General features: G+C 39.4%; 1 protein-coding gene across 2 annotated transcripts in view; it reads right to left on the bottom strand.

The window, feature by feature from the left end:
* Window positions 1-16304, bottom strand: part of CLMN (calmin) — a 169414-nt gene that overhangs the window by 14056 nt on the left and 139054 nt on the right. Inside the window, exon 10 of one of the 2 annotated variants that reach the window (XM_021005139.2) lies at window positions 9306-9490. In XM_021005139.2, the coding sequence (XP_020860798.1) occupies window positions 9306-9490 (185 nt within the window). Of the gene's footprint in view, window positions 1-9305; window positions 9491-13925; window positions 14071-16304 lie in introns of those variants that run through there. The other variant, XM_078150428.1, reaches the window with a different exon arrangement.

Here is a 16304-nt window from a genome sequence, read left to right as displayed (position 1 = left end):
TTTTTCATGGTCCCCAAAATGGAAAATGTGGAAAATAACCCCCTGATGCCCCAGAATAATTAATTTGGTCCATTTTTAGGAAAGTTACAATTCATTCTTGATGCTTCAGCTCAAATATGTTGACAATTTTGATTTAACCATTTTCAGGTGCAAGAACTCTAGCTTTTGATCGGTGGAGTTCTAATCTAAAATAGAAGCAAACAAAGAGGAACTACAAAGACAAATTTCACTTGAGATAATGAGGTGGAAACAACTAGGAGCCTAATAGAACCTTGCAGGAGTTAATTCACCAGAAAAGAGCACAAGAGTACTTGAAAATAAAAGGGTTAAAATCCCTATATATAGGACATCTAAATTATTTTAAGGGGATGGCACTTAATGAAAATGAACACACAGAAATGCTTTAAAAAATACTAAGAAGACATCAGAAATCACCAACCTATAAGCCTACTTTCATGTCTTTACAATCTTTCTGAATGTTCTGTGCATGAGTTGAGAGAATCTTGGATGAAAATATAAGGACCTGAGTTCAAATCCAGTCTCAGACCAGACACTTGACACTTAACTAGCTATGTAACCCTGGGAAAGTCACTTAACCCCAACTGCCTTACAAAACAAAACAAAACAAAAAAAGAGAGAGAGAAAAAAAGAAAATATAAGGACAGATTACTTTCTAGAAGAGACCACATCTTTATAAACACACAAATGACTGACTGAGAGGTGCACAGAATATAAGATCCTGTCATCTCTACTGTGTGTCAATTACTCTCCCCTCCCCCCAAAAAAAACCCATTTGTCTTGGTAGAATACAATGCACATTTAAAGGCACTCTTGAAAGGAATCTTCTAATACATATTGTAATATATTACAGGACTCCATATAGAGACTACCACAGAAATAATTTTGTTCAACATTAAAAGAAGCATCAAATAGGGAGAAATAGTCTCAAAGATATACTGGAGGATTTCCTATTAATAGAAAACTGTTCTGCAGAAGTTTCTATTTATAAATGACACTGTTGATTACATCAAACCTTGGAAACACTGTAGGCTCTCTTTAGTAAACTCCACAATCTAATCATCCACACAGGAAAAAGCAAATGGATGAAGAATATACCTTGCCCAAATAATGACGTGTAGTTGAATGGCCAGTCCACTCAGACCTAACAAACAAATAATGAGTCAAGCCAAGAATTAAGAGGAAGAGATGGGACTTGGTTGAACTTATAAAACTGTGAAGTACTTTAAGCAATCCCTAAAATAAAAATCTATCTTTTGACAATATTCTCTGAGATGAAACACTACAATCTCAGAAGTACACTGTCAAGTAGCTGAAAAGGCAATGAAAAGATGCATGATAGGTAGACCGGAGCTGTAACCATGTCACTCACCAATAATGACTTGCATGTGAGAAGCAAAGTAAAAATGTTATGGAGGATACGTATGATTAGAAGAGGAGGGAGTCCAGTCATTTAGTGAGAATGAGGCTGGTGGTAACAGGTGGACAGCTCTACTGCGGCACTCATATCTATGAAATATTTTAAGAACCAACAGTAGGTCTCTAAAATATTAGGAAAATCGTCTCTTAAGAATTTATGTAAGGATATGGTCAAGAATTATTCAGAATGAGAAGATATGGACAAAGCACTCCAATGAGATCATGGATTCATTTAAGTATCCCACATCTCATTTCCTAGGTTCATAAAATCCCAGAGTTTGAAGGGAGCTCAGAGTTAATCCCCCTACACCTGGACTGGGAATCCCCTCTACCAAAACCACAGGTGGTGGTCCAGCCTTTGCTTCAAGTCTTTCAGTGATGGGAAAATTCACTATTTTCTCAGGAAGTCCCTTCTGCTTTCAGGATAACCCGAAATGTTAGAAAGTTTCTTCTTATAATGAACCAAAATTTGCCTCTCTGCAAATTCTATCCTCTAAGGCCAAACAGAATCCATTAACTGTCTCTTCTACATGACAGTCAAACAGACACCAGGAATTATCCTGTCAAGGAGAAATAAGGCAGCTATTAGGCAGAAATGAAGGCAGCTATTAGGTAGGTCCCAAGTCTTCTCCAATCTAAACATCCTTAGATCTGGCTTATCCCCTTCCTGGTCACCTTCCTCTGGACCTATACCTATTTGTCAATGTTTTTCAGAAATGGACACCACTTTTCCAGATGTGATCTGATTAGGCAACAATTGTACAGCTGATCAACTCACTTGTTCTGGACACCATGATTCTACAAACTGAGCCTCTGATATTGCTTTTTTTAGGAGCTGTTTTGTCACTGGGCTGAGATTACAGGTTGCTAAAATTCTTAAACGTCCCTCACAATGATTCAGGGAGTATTATACCTATTATATCCATGAGGAAACTGAGGCTGAAAATGGTGAAGTGACTTGTTCAAGGTCAGGCCTAGTAAGTGGAAGATCTGAGCCTCCAACTTGGATCTTCAGAAAGATCTCTAAGTTCAGTTTTGTTCCCACCCCACCTGCATCCCCCCACCACTGCTGTACACATCCTGCTACTGGATATAATTTGCCACAATCAGATCAACAAAGTGTAATTTCTAACCAAGTGGAAATTATCTTTTGAATATTCAAAAGCAGCATTAGTAATGAAATTCACTGTAATTGGATTTGACTTATATCTCACTGTTGCATTATACAGAATCATGTCCAAGTGGGTCAATTCTCCAAAAGCAGTGACATTGGCATAAACCTGTGTCTAAACAGGCATAAGAGCTAACTACCAGGTATTACCATGATGAGGGCATGTACTTTTCATATGGTTTCTTTAGAGCCATAGTTAGCGTTACAGTGAGATGGCAAATATCTTACTTATTATGTTTGCCCCAGGGTCATCTTTGGTGGTTAAAAGAGAAGGTATGTTTGCCTGGCAGGCCTGCCCTCAGAAGGGGCAGGCTCAGGATGGTGTGCAGAAGTGGGAAGAGAAATGTGTAACAACAGAACTCTTTTCAAAACACCAGGAATTATCCTGTCAAGGAATCCACAAGGAATTATCCTGTCACCTTCCTCCACACTCTCCCAAACCTGATTACCTGCAGCTCTGGTAAGGATTACAAAAAAACCAGGAGAAAAAGAGAGACCCCTTGCTAGCTCATGCCAGCTCCTTCACTCTGATTCACCTTGCCTCCTCCCACTCTCCCCGCCTTGCACTCCCTTTCCCTCATCTCAGCCACTAGCTTACTGTTTGTATGAAGCACTTAAGGAAGTGTTAGAGAAGAGGAAAGTTTCTGCCAGATTGCGTATGAACAAATCTTGTTCCAATTTAAAAAAACAAACAAACCAGAAATAGATTGTACCAATTACAGACCCTGGGTCCATTAAGAACAATTATGCCATAGTAATGTCTTTATTTGTTGTCTACTCTTTTGCTGCACTCTCTGAGGAACAGAGGGTCCTTCTTTCTCTTTCTCAAGGCCAATCCCTCTTCACTACAGCCCTTGATCTTGTCCCTCTTATGTGCTGTAAGAGCTTTGGCCTTTTGAGTAATCCCTTCCAACCACCTTTGGCCTCTTCCAGTCTACTGTCTCCTTTCCATATGTACACTGCATCCTTAAAATGCCACAAATACAGTACACCTACATTTCAGCATCGAACAAAAGACTCTCATGGTCCCTTCTGGATGGCATGTTGAGATGCGGGTTGGGACACAATTTGGCAGATTTCAGAAATTAGTGGGCAAAATCCAAAGAAAACAGATTAATGGATCCAATACAGTCATATTATATTTAATAAGGAGGAGAGGGGTCTTTAGAACAGAAGTACATGGGTTTGTCTTCGACCCTCTCACTTTTCAGTATTTTTATTAGTAATTTCTTGTACTCATAGAAATTTGCCTCTCTTCATAAGAAACTGAATTCCTGACCAATCTTTCAGTAACAGGTACTCCTTCTCCCATGACCTCTGATGTACTGGGCAGAGCCATAACTCAGACTTCTTGCGCCTGAAGCAAATTCCATTGAGTGGAGAAGGAAGCAGCCCATGGGTTTGGTCCTTCCAGGGGAGAAAGTGGTCTATCTCATAGAGAGTTTGACCCAGTTTGATCCTGACGGTGGGGAGGGACTGTGAAGCAAAGCTGGGGAGGGAAGTTGCTTACAGGGAAGAAGCATTGTAACCCCCAGCCCCTCTATCCATGTCAGTACCCTGTGACAAAGACCTGGTTGCCCTGAGCTAGTTATGGCTTTGAAACTGGTCCAGGAAGAGGAGTCAACAAATTCCTTGCTTCTCATTGTCACATTCATATCATCTCTCTACATTATAGGTATGCACAGAGCACAAGTAGAGTGTGCCGGCATATTCTAGAGCATGGGTGGAGAGCTGCATCCTCGGCCCTCTAGGTCCTCAAGTGCGGCCCTTTGACTGAATCCAAATCAAAGGGCCACACTTGAGGACCTAGAGGGCCACAGGTTCCCCACCCTTGCTCTAGAGGATCAGTTTCACTGGCATTTCCTATGTGAGTGCCCACTTTCTGAGGCTTACCTTCTCTCCAGACCCAATATGTTTCCCCTACAGGAGCCAAACTCTAATTCGAGTGCTCCCATAGGGAGCCAGTGCCAGCACTGCTAGCCCATGCCTAATGCATGCTTGTGCTCTGGAACCTTTATTTTGAATCCTCTATGCCTTCGAAGGTCATTAAATCCACCTACATCTCTCAATCCAATTCTTTGTTGCTCCGATCTACCATTCTCTAGGCCACTCTTCCTCCTTTCTCACTGAATTCAATACTTGGCTTTCAATCTTTGTCTCTACTCCAACTGCTGCCTTCATACTTGGAGTTTCACATGTAGATAATAGTGATAATTTGAGCACACCTGCCAATCTATGACCTTGGGTTAAGCCCACCAATCTCTTCATTGCTCCTATTCCCTTGTTGCTAAATGCCACTGGCATGAGTCATATACTTGCTCATCAAGTCAACTACAAAATTAATTCAATCTAATCTAAAACTGGCCCCTCACTGCCACATGGCTATCTTTTTATTTCTCTCTGATTGACCAGCACACTTGTTCAAGTGGTCTCCTGCTATCCAGTACACTGGGAACTCTTACTTGTCCCATTCTGCATCTTATAATCTCTCTCAACACTTGTCTTCTCCCTTGCCCCAGTCTTTTCCAAAGAGATTGTCCTTCTCTTTCCCAAGGCCAACCCATCTTTACTTGAGACTTTGATCTTACCCATTCCCATCTCCTCCAGGAGCACTGCCCTTTTATCATTCCTGTTCTCTCTCTCCACCTCACACAATCTTCAGTTTCTTCTCACTGGCTCTCTGCACACAAATAATCCCCAGGTCTCTCCATCATTAAAAAATAAAACAAAAAAGACCTTCACTTAATGCAGCCATACCCTTAAACTAGTGTCTTCTATCTTTTCTCCCTTTCACAGCCCAACTCCTATAAAGAATTGTCTGCTTTCACTTGCCTCTACTTCCTTATCTCCCACTCACTTAAATTTAGATTCCTATTGCACCTACTTACACGTGCTCTCTCAAATATTACCAATGATCTTTGAAATGTAAATTCCTCTAGCCTTTTCTTGGTCTTCATCCAACTTGACTGCTTTGCAACTTTCTGGTGCTGATCATCTCTTTCTCCTGAATACTCTCTTCTTCCTTGGCTTTACTGACACTGTTTTCTCCTTTTCCTCCTCTTAGCTGACCAGTCTTTTCCACTAATCCTATCTGTAGATTTCAATCTCTTTTGTTGAATCATCATCCATCTCCCATCTCCTAAGCATAGATGTCCCCCAGTGCACTCTCTTGGGCTCTTTTTTTCTCTCCACATGCTCTCCTGTATATTTCATCTGTTCCCAAGTATCTTTAAGCATGAGGCAGCAAGAGACAGTGGACAGAATGCTGGATTTGGAGTCAGAGGGCTTAGACGCTCCAGATGTGTTACCATGGATTAGTAACTTAACCTCTCTGGGCTTCAGTTTCCTCAACTGTAAAATGAGGGTGTTAAAACAGATGACATCTAAAGTCCGTTCTTGCTCAATATTTATAATTGTGTTTTCTCAAGACATATATCTTTATATCCAGTATCAATTTCTACTAACTGCATTCTGACATTCCCAATTACTTGTGGATTATCTCTACTTGGATATACCAAAGGCATTTCAAATTCAATATATTCACAACATATTTCAGTCTATTTCTCTCTAAACTTGCCCCTCATACAAGCTTTCCTATTTTTATTGATGGTACTACCAGGATTCCTAATCACTCAGATTTATAACCTTAGGGTCATCCTTAATGCTTCTCCCCTCACCCAGCAAATCAATTGCTAAATTTTATTAATTCTATCTCCATAACATTTTTCACATTCACTTCTGTACTTTCAGGCCACTACTCCTGGCCTCTCTCTTTCTAACTTCTTCCCTTTTTTACCTGTCTTCCAAATAATCTTCCAAAACTCAGACTTGACTATGTCACTCCCATATTCAATTATCTCCAGTGATTCGCTAAAGTCTCTAAGATAAAAGGTGAACCCTTCAATTTGGCGTTTAAGATCCTCCACAATTGGGATCTAACCTTACATTTCATATTATTTCCTTTCACATTCATTTATATTGCAAAGTAGGTTATTAGTATTCTATGTCACTTTTATTCCGTTTTCATAGGTCCTCCCCCATGCCTAGAGTACTCTTTCTCCTTGCCTCTCCCTTTCAAGTTTTTTCTTCCTTCAAGGGTCAATTAGGGTGCCATACCTTTTGTGAAACTCTCTCTAAGCTCTCTAGCAGTTAAGAGTTCTCTCCCTTCTCAAATTACATTATAACTGATTATCATGGCACATTTTGTATCTCCCTGTAGAATGCAAGTTCCTTGAGGGCAAGAACTATTTTTCATTTTTGTTCTGGCATCCCAGAGACCTAGCATAGTGTCTTCTACATAGAAGATACTTAATAAATACCTGAACTGAACTTGAGTCAAGACATAGTATAGATGTTGAAGCTGGAAGACAGAATATGGACAATGGAATACTGGCTAAAAGAATGCCAATCTCAAAAAAGTGTTAACAGGCTGGGATGACAGACTAAAAATGAAATTTAAGAAGGATAGATATGAAGTCTTATTCTTGGGTTAAAAAAAATTAAAAAGCCAGTATAAGAGAGGTGTGGCTAGCAAGTAAGTTATATGAAAAAGATTCAAGGGTTTAGGAGGCCTACAAGGTCAATGTGAATCAATAGTGTGATACGGAAGGCAGGCATTAATGTACAGAAAAACAGAGATGGCTCTGCTATACTATGTCCTGGTTAGGCCACACAATGGTCTATCATGTCTAGTTCTGGGTGAACATTTTAGAAAAAATACTGGTAAGCCAGAGTTACTCACAGGAATTGACCTGTATGGTGAGCAGACTTGAAATAATATTTTAGGAGGAACAAAAATGTTTAATCCAAGGAAGAAAAAACTTAGACTTGTTAGTGGTCTTAAAAATAATTTATTGTTTCCCCTTCCAATCTCTTTTTTTTTTCCACTCCGTGGCCAAAAGAACTTTCCTAATGTAACCCCCCTTTTATCATGCCACTCCATTGTTCAAAAAACTTCATTGATTCCCAATAGTCTATAAGAAAAAAATGCAAATTCTGGCATTTAAGGTCTAAAACTGCCTAGCTCCAACCTACTTTTCCAGCCTTATTTCCCAGTTCTCCTTTTCACATATACTATGTTTCAGGAAACTTTTGTTTATCATTCCCTGCTCTCATCCTGACCTCTCTCACCTCTGGGCATTTGCACATGTCACTATCCGCATCTGTCTAGACTGGAGCACCTACCCATCTCTTCCTGTTGAAAACCTCTTTTTTCAAAATCTAGTTTAGTTTTCAAGATCTAGTTCACCTCCTCCATACATAAACTTCCTTGATCTTGGCCAGGAGTAATTCTTCCTTCACCAAATGTTTTGTGCCTGATTGGTCTGTTGTGTACATCTGTCTTATTCTATTTTCTATCACAATTATTTGTGTCTATCCTTCATCCCCCAACTAGACTGTCATCATTTTCTCAAGGGCAGGAACTGTAATTTTCCTTTGTATTTCTAGGACATAGCACGGGGCCCTGGACACAGATTAGTCACCTAATAAATGTTTTCTGTTCTTCATTTCTGCTTAGCCACAGAGAGAACTAGGTCCAGTAGATGCAAACTGGGAGAGAGGGCTAAACTTTAGCTCCATAAAAGGAAGAGATTCCCAAGAGCTGCTCCAAGTTAGAATCAGTAAGATTCACCATTCATAAATGGGTGGTAAGCAATGAGTCTAGTTCAACTTTGGGATCCATTCAAACTCTAGAATATTCAGTGACAGCCTTAGGACAAAATTCATGGGACAGCTGGGGATTATCTTACCTGTGAAGGTATAAGAACCACCATGAATGTTCATTTCTTGAGTATAGAAGGCTTGGAGACTATTCAGCATGTATGCTGTTAAGCCATCAGGTTTCACAGAACTTAACTCTGGAAGGGATCTTAAAGATCACCTAGTTCAATACTCCCATTTGGGAGAATTAGACTGAGGAAGGGATTTCCCTGAGGTCACACAGGTGTATAAATGGTAGAACTAGAACATGAACCCTGGGTGTGTTTTGAGCACCGAGTTTCCAGTGCTCTTTCTTATGCTTCCTGAGTGATGAAGGAAATGTTTAGGGGTTTACAAGCCACTTTCAATTATTTAAGGAATGGTGATTTGAAAATTAACCAGGTGCTTCTGTTTCCTCCTGTTCATTGCTATTTTGATGCTGACAGATACCTCCACCAGAGGGTGAACATGGCCAAAAAGAGGAGACAAAACTTAAATCCTCTTTCTTTGCTCTGCGTGTTACAGATCTGGTGGTTTGGCTAATGAAGTTGAGAATAGGATGAAATCAAATTTTTGGATTGTTAAGTTATAATGTCCACGTAACTCCTGCCTCCCCATTATGGTATGATTCCTTATATTTAAATAGGCTTTTACAGTTGCAATATGCTTTCACATTTACTAACTAAAGTCACATTTATATAGGGTTTTAAGGTTTAGAAAGTGCTTTCCTTGTAACAACCTAGTGAAGCATACCTTGTGGGAGTTATTATGCCTGCTTTAATGATGAGGAAACTGAGGCTCGGAGGGATTAAATAACTGGCTAAAGTCATGTAACTACTAAGTGGCAATTTTGGGCCTAGAACCCAGGTTTTGTGGCTCAGATTCCAGGGTTCCTTCCTTCATGCCAGGCTGTACCCCATCATGAAAGTGAGATGCAATTAAGAAAGTCATTTTTAGGCTCTTGAATCTGAGAGAAAACTCTGTTAATACCAAATACCTTGAAATCACTTTGCCATCAATGATTTCTTCTTCTAGATCCTCTGAGAAAGGAGCAGCTTTAGCTGCTACAAAGAGTGACTTCTCTGCTTTGTCCCCATGACTCCACTCTTCTTTCTTCTTAATACTTCTGGCTTCTTCGGGCAAAGAGACATCTAACTTGCCCACATTTTGAAAATCCTGGGACTTAAAAGAAATCAATATTTTCCACTGAGGTGTGAAATAATATAGCTGTATCATGCCTCTGTCTCTTATAAGTCCAACAGTACTTCCTTTACTGCAGTTTCTTCAGCAGCATCCAACCCAAATCCCAACCTAGGCTTCTTTTTAGATTTTCCCCCTACTTTCATCTCAGCTTCTCCCCATCCACCCAACTGCTAATTAACAATCAAATACAAATAGCAACTCAAATTTCTCTAGTGTTATTCAATATTATTTATATTTGTAAATATCGTTCAATATTTACAAATCACATTTCTTAAAACAATCCTGTGACTCAAGTAGCATAAGGATTATTAAACCCTTTTTCTAGAAGGAGAAAATGAAGCTAACACAACTTGCATAAGGTCACACGGACAATAAGTATATGCTAAGTGCTTATGGTTAAGTAATGTTCTTTTGACTCAAAGATGGACTGGTCCATTTCCAGTCCATCATAATACCCATTAGTAATAATCTCTTAATTCTATACAACACTTTGGCAGCACAGTATGGGGGATAGAATGCAATACGTAGAGTCAGGAAGACCTACGTTCAAACTCTATTTTTAGTATCTACTATGTGGCTCTGGGCAAAATAATTTATTTATTTATTTAAGCTTCAATTTTCTTATCTGCAAAATGGAGACAATATTTGCAGCACTCATCTCTCTGGGTGGTGGTACAGACCAATATAATATATGCCATGCTCTTTGCAAACCTTAAAGTTTACATGTTAGTTATTGTTATGATTTTTAAAGTATTTTAATATCTATCATTTGAGCTTCAGACCAAGTGGGGAGTAGTAGGTAGGACCAGGACATTTTCCCCTTTTTAACCAATGAGAGCACTAAATCTCAGAGAGGTGAAGGGACATCCTTAAGGTTAGATTAATAAGTATTGGATGTAGGACTTCTGGCTTGCAGTTCAGAATTTTTCCTACTTTATCTTTCAGTGGATGATAAGCTTTTTCACTGTACTGCTTACTTTTAGTGGGAACTCAGTAACATAACAACCAGATGTGCTAGAAAATCCCAGAGCAATAGTTTATACAATTCACTTACCCCACAAACATTGCTTGATTAAGCACTTACCACAAAGCCCTGTCCCTGATGTAAGATGTAAATAAAAACAAGACATAGTGTGGAATTCCCACCCATTAAAAAGTCTATATCAAATGCTAGTTCCTTCAGAAAGTTTATCCTTTGTTCTTTCCATCTTGGACTACCTGCTATTGAATTTTGTTTTGGAGCTCTCTAATGCATTTATCATGTAATTGGGAGGAAATGGAGGACCAGAAAATAGAAGTGATCTTTCCAAATAGCAGAGTTCAGATTCTAATCCAGGTACTCTGACTTCAAATTTAATATTCTTTCCATCATCTTTATTCACTGTGTGTATTATTAGTTCAGCTCAATAATCATTATTATATCACAAAAACCAAAGCAAGAGAGAGAATTCAGGAGGAGGGGGAGATAGTGTCAAAAACCATATAGATATTAAGAAAGATTAGGACTAAGAAAAGAACATTGAAATTAAAAGATCTTTGATAAATGGTGGAAAGCTCAGTTTCAATTGAGTGGTGGTATCATAAGTCAGAAGGCAGCTATGTGGTATAGTGGATAGAGCAATGGACTTGGAATCAGGAAGACTCATCTTTGAGAGTTCAAATCCAGCCTCCTCAGACGCTTACTAGTTATGTGTCCCTGGGCAAGTCGTTTAACCCTGTTTGCCTCAGTTCCTATCTATATAATGGGCTGGAGAAGAAAATGGCAAACCACTTCAGTACCCTTGCTAAGAAAACTCCAAATGGGGTCACAAAGAGTTGGACACAACTGAAACAACTCAACAACGACAAAAAACCAGAAGGCAGGTTGAGAAATAAATGGGATATTAGGAAGCAGAGGCTGAGAAAGTATAGACAACCCTTTCTAAGAGTCTGAATGTGAAAGGAGGAAGAGCTAATGGATGTCAGGATCAAGTGAGAGGTTTTTTTTTTCTGTTTGTTTGTCTTTTAAAGTATAGTAATGATGGAGAGTAGAAAGACAGAGATTACAGGTAAGTCAGTCCACCTAGAGGACCAAAGGAGTGAGCTCATAGAGAAGTGAAATCAGGGGCACAAGTAAAAGAGCTGGCCTTGGCAAGGAGAGGTGTCACCTCATTGTTACAAACTAAAACTGAGGAAAGAATGAACTACCTGAAGGCAAGGAGTAAGTTCTATCTAAACTGTGCTTCTTCCCCAGTCTAGCACAGTGCTGTGCACACAATAAGAGGTGATTAATAAATTCTGTTCAGATGAAATGAATTGACTTCAAGGAGTTTAAAATACAATAAGGAGATAAATCATGGAGGCATATAGTCATACTACAAAGCAATGCATGATTTGTGCGTCAAGGGTGGCACTAATAGCTATATAAAGAAAAGAGAGGGGAAAAAAGGATCCCCAAATAGCCAACTATTAAAAAAAAATCTGAACTAAGCTGGGCTTAATGACAGGCAAATGCCAAGTATAGTGTGATAATACTTTTGCCTTCAGGGTGTTCTCAGAATGTTACTTCTTGAACCCGGAAATGTGGAATTAAATTATATATGAAAAGGAAATGTCTGCCTTTATATGGTTCTCCCCTCTTCCTCTCACCTTAAGGAAAAAAAAAAAGAATAGCTCTGTGATTTAGAGGAGGGGCAAAACCTGGAATCATCAAACTTACACATCAGGAATCTCCCCTGAAGGGCTGGGAGAACCTGCTGTACAGGTTTGTGCCAGAAAAGGATTTTAATGGTCACACGTAAGGGAGAAAATGGTCAAAGATATGAACAAAGGCTGGGGAGGAAAAACTGTTCTGAAGAGTTTGAAATAATGCCTTCTCCTCTCTCCTCCCAACTCACCAGACAAAAGATACCTTTTTCTTGAAGGTGAGAAGAATCACAAAGGGATGGAAGTTCTGGGAGCTGGCCTCCAGTAATAATAGTACACATTTACATAGTTTTCTTCATAACCACCAAGCCAGGTGGCATTAATCTCATTTAATTAATACAGGTAACATTAATCTCATTTTTCACATGAGGAAACTGAGGTTTATACAGCTAGGAAATGTCGAGGCCAGCATCCAAGCTTCATGATCTTTCCAGTTCACTGCTTCTTTATTAAAGCAGGTGTGTAGAGCACTGGATTTGGGAGTCAAGAAGACCCAAGTTCAAACGCAGTCTCAGACATTTACTAGCTGGCTGACTCCGGGAAAGTCGCAACCTCCATCTGCCTCAGTTTTCCCATCTGTGAAATGGGAATAATAAGAGCACCTACCTGCTAGGGTTTCTGCAAAGCTCAAATGAGAAATATTTGTAAACTTTAAATTGCTACATAAATGTGAGCTACTGTTATTATTAATACAAGCTAATGTGCTCACTCCCATTCTGTTTCTCTTTCTCATTCTGTTTCTCTTCTCACTCCCTTACTCAGGGGGGTCCTAGACTCTAACTGCTGCTAGAGTAACATTCATGTCTTTCAAGATATTAGATTAAAATGACGGATTTAGAGCCAGAAGGGACCTTAGAGATTGATTAGTTCAATTCTTTCATTTACTAGATTAAAAAAAAAATGAAGGCCCAATGAAGTTAGGCTCAGTGAGGCTAAATTAACTGTCTTTCCCAAGGTCACAGCTCTTTAGCTGTGGAGGTGGGATCTGAACTACTTTCTTGGGCTTGAAATAGTACAACAAAATGGAAAATGGAAAAAAAAAGTTTTTAATTGTGGCCACTTAACTTTCTAGTATACTCATGCTAATGAGCTCCCCACTGTGCTGCTGCCCAGTTCCTCCCACCCCCTGGTTTACATATGGATGGGGTAAGGGACTAGGCAGGGGGTAAGGGAACAATCATACTTTGTATCTGCATTATGCATATCAGGGTGAAAGCCCTGGCTCTTATTGTTCCCTACTCCTAGAATGTCTTTTCTCTGCATCTGCTGAAATTCTACCCATCCTTTAAGGACCACTCAAATGTCTCTCCCCCAACAAAAGTTCCACATCTCAATCTGTAGAACCTTGTTTCCCACCCTGAGACCTCCCATGGTGTGCAGCGTTTGCATTTTTTTTGTGCACTGATTATCATTTTGGATAATAGCTATTTGATTCGTATGTGTTAAAAATTCCCTTTCAGAGATAATCTCCAAAAGGGCAATTACTAAATCTTATCTGAAGTTTTCACCTCCAAAGTTTGGAACTATGATCTAAACACAGTAGGTACTTAATGATTTTTGGTTAAAGTTGAAAACATCACATTTGAGTGTGAGTAGCCATACTGAAGTCAGCACTGCAAAGCAGAGAATGAAACAAAAGAAACTGCCCAGGAACTGAAGCAAAGTAGACATTCAATCTTGACATCTGAGTCCCACTTTCCCAATAGTTTTTTTTCTCAATTTTTATTGGGTTTTGCCTTAAACATCTAGTTAATTTCCCCCAGAACTCCATTTCCCATTGCTTGTGCAGGCATAGCCCATGTGCTGCAGAAAAGCCCTGCTCAGAATCATTCCTAATCCATCCACTCTTTTATGGTGCATCTTACACTGCAGGCCTAGAATAGGGAAAAGACACAGAAGATGAAGTTACTCACTGGTCAACTTCAAACTACGTTATTTAAGTAATAGTAAAATGATATCAAGATGGACTCTTGGAAGGCCCTCCCACATTTCTCCACTGATCCAAACCTGAACCACCCTTCACCATCCAGGTCAGGGCTTTCTTACAACACTTAGGTGAGACGGGGAATACAAGTCTTATTATTCCCATTTTAAATAAGGGAAACCAGGTTTTAGGGGCAATGGGAAATGCCCTGGAATAGATCTTTAGAGGCCATTTTACAGATGAGGAAACTGAGGCTAATAAATGTTAGGTGACTTGCCCAGGGTCACACAGTCAATACATGTTTGAGGCAAAAAAATGAACTCAGCTTTTCTTGCTTCCAAGCCCAGTCCAAGCACCATCCATTGTTGCCACCCTAATACTCTCGGTTCCAGATCTAGAACTATTCACTAGGCCCATTACTTGTTGGATTCTTTCTCTTCTAGGAAGCGCTTAAGGGTCAAGGGGATGGTGTTCAGTCCATTCACTGTACTTCAAAGTGCTCCCCATTTTGGTATTAGATTGGGTCTTATTTGGTGTATACTCTGGTTCCGTTGCTTTCATCATTGCTTTACTGTTGGGACTGGGATATTAGGTTGATAAGCAAAATCCAAGGTCAAGATGCATGTAAATTTGCAGAGCCCTTAGGAATTCCCTCTGAGTATAAGATAGTCCTTTAGGAATTTACTTGAATAATGGGTCAAATGGTAAAGGTTAACATCAGGGGTGTGCTCCAGCACACCAGCTGGAACCAGCTCACAAAAGGCAATTGTTACATTTTCGTGTGAAACTTACATCTCATAAATTGGCAGATGCTGCAAATCAGAGCTTGATTTATTGTTTTGCTGATTGTCTAGAATTAAGAAAGTGATGGAGAAAATCCTAATAATGTAGATTAAATTAATAAGTGTGCTGCGAGTACATTTCCTCTCCCACAAAAGCTGATGTTTAGACATTTATCATCATATCTGGCACATGGTAAAGTGGAAAGAGCCATGGACTTGAGAGTTAGGAGAGCTCTAACTTTGAGTCCTTGCTCTAATAATTTCTATCTGGGTGACCCTGGGCAAGTCATTTTGCCTCTATGGGTTTCAGTTTCTTCATCTCGAAAATGAATTCTCATTTACAACTGAAAGTTATATTAAAGATAATTTAGCCCATAAGTATCAAACCCCTGGCCCACAACACTCCCCAGTAGCAGGTGAAGGGGAATAGAAACAAGATTAAAATGTAATTGGGAAACATTTAACAAAATAAACAAAAATACACTAAAACAGGTAATGTTAACATGTGGTTTCTAAGTTAATAGGGCACCCAAAGGAATCCTTATGTATGGTTTAATGGCCCCCACTTCTAACTGAGTTTCACATCACTGATTCAGCCACTCTCACCTGAAAGCTTACAGCTGAGTAAAAAGGAGATTTTATCCAACAGATGAAGTGACTTATCTAAGGTCACACATAATAAAGAGTATAGCTGAGGTTCAAAGCAAGCCTTCTGACTCCAAATCCAGGGCATTTTCATTATACCACAATGTGAGATGATAATATCTATTACATACTTCACACAGTTATTGTGAGAAAAGTATTTTGTAAATCATAAAGTGCTATGTAAATATGAGCTATGATTATTATTTGAAAGGAACAATGCTATAAATGTGACTGCATATAAAGTTAAAAATCTGGAGTTAAACTGAGGCTGTATGTATTTTGTAACTGTCAATTATAGTTTTTGTACAATATTTCCTATAATAGTTATCTGTGTTTGTCTTATTTCCCTGCTAGCAGGTAAACTCCAAAAGCTTGGTACTGGGGCCTTTTCTAAACTTTGTGTTTTTTTTTAACTTCCTAGTTCAGCACTCTAAACGTAGGCACTTAATACATGTTTTTGTTTATGGGAGCAAATCTATCCTGGGGCTGCAGCCTGGAGTAGCAGGCTTCTAGTAGAAAAAAATTGAGCCAGAAAAAATAATTATATTGGAGTATCTGAAAGGCTATCATGGACTAAAATTGTTCTATCCGGCCCCAAAGGAGAGGAACAAGGACCAATCAGTGGAAATTTGGGTTGGGGATGGATTTGGGCTCATTGGAAGGCAAAACCTCCTCTGAATTAGAGTGGGTCTTCACAACCTGCAACCTGCCAAAGGATTTCAGGAGGCCCTCGAAAAACGTAGAGGAAAACATCCTC

This window comes from Phascolarctos cinereus, unplaced genomic scaffold (assembly GCF_003287225.1).
Source record: "Phascolarctos cinereus isolate Bilbo 61053 unplaced genomic scaffold, phaCin_HiC Scaffold_2;HRSCAF=192, whole genome shotgun sequence".
In the NCBI taxonomy this organism is placed as follows: Eukaryota; Metazoa; Chordata; class Mammalia; order Diprotodontia; family Phascolarctidae; genus Phascolarctos; species Phascolarctos cinereus.
The sequence above is the reverse complement of the archived record's forward strand: the minus strand, read 5'-3'. Positions and strand labels throughout refer to the sequence as shown.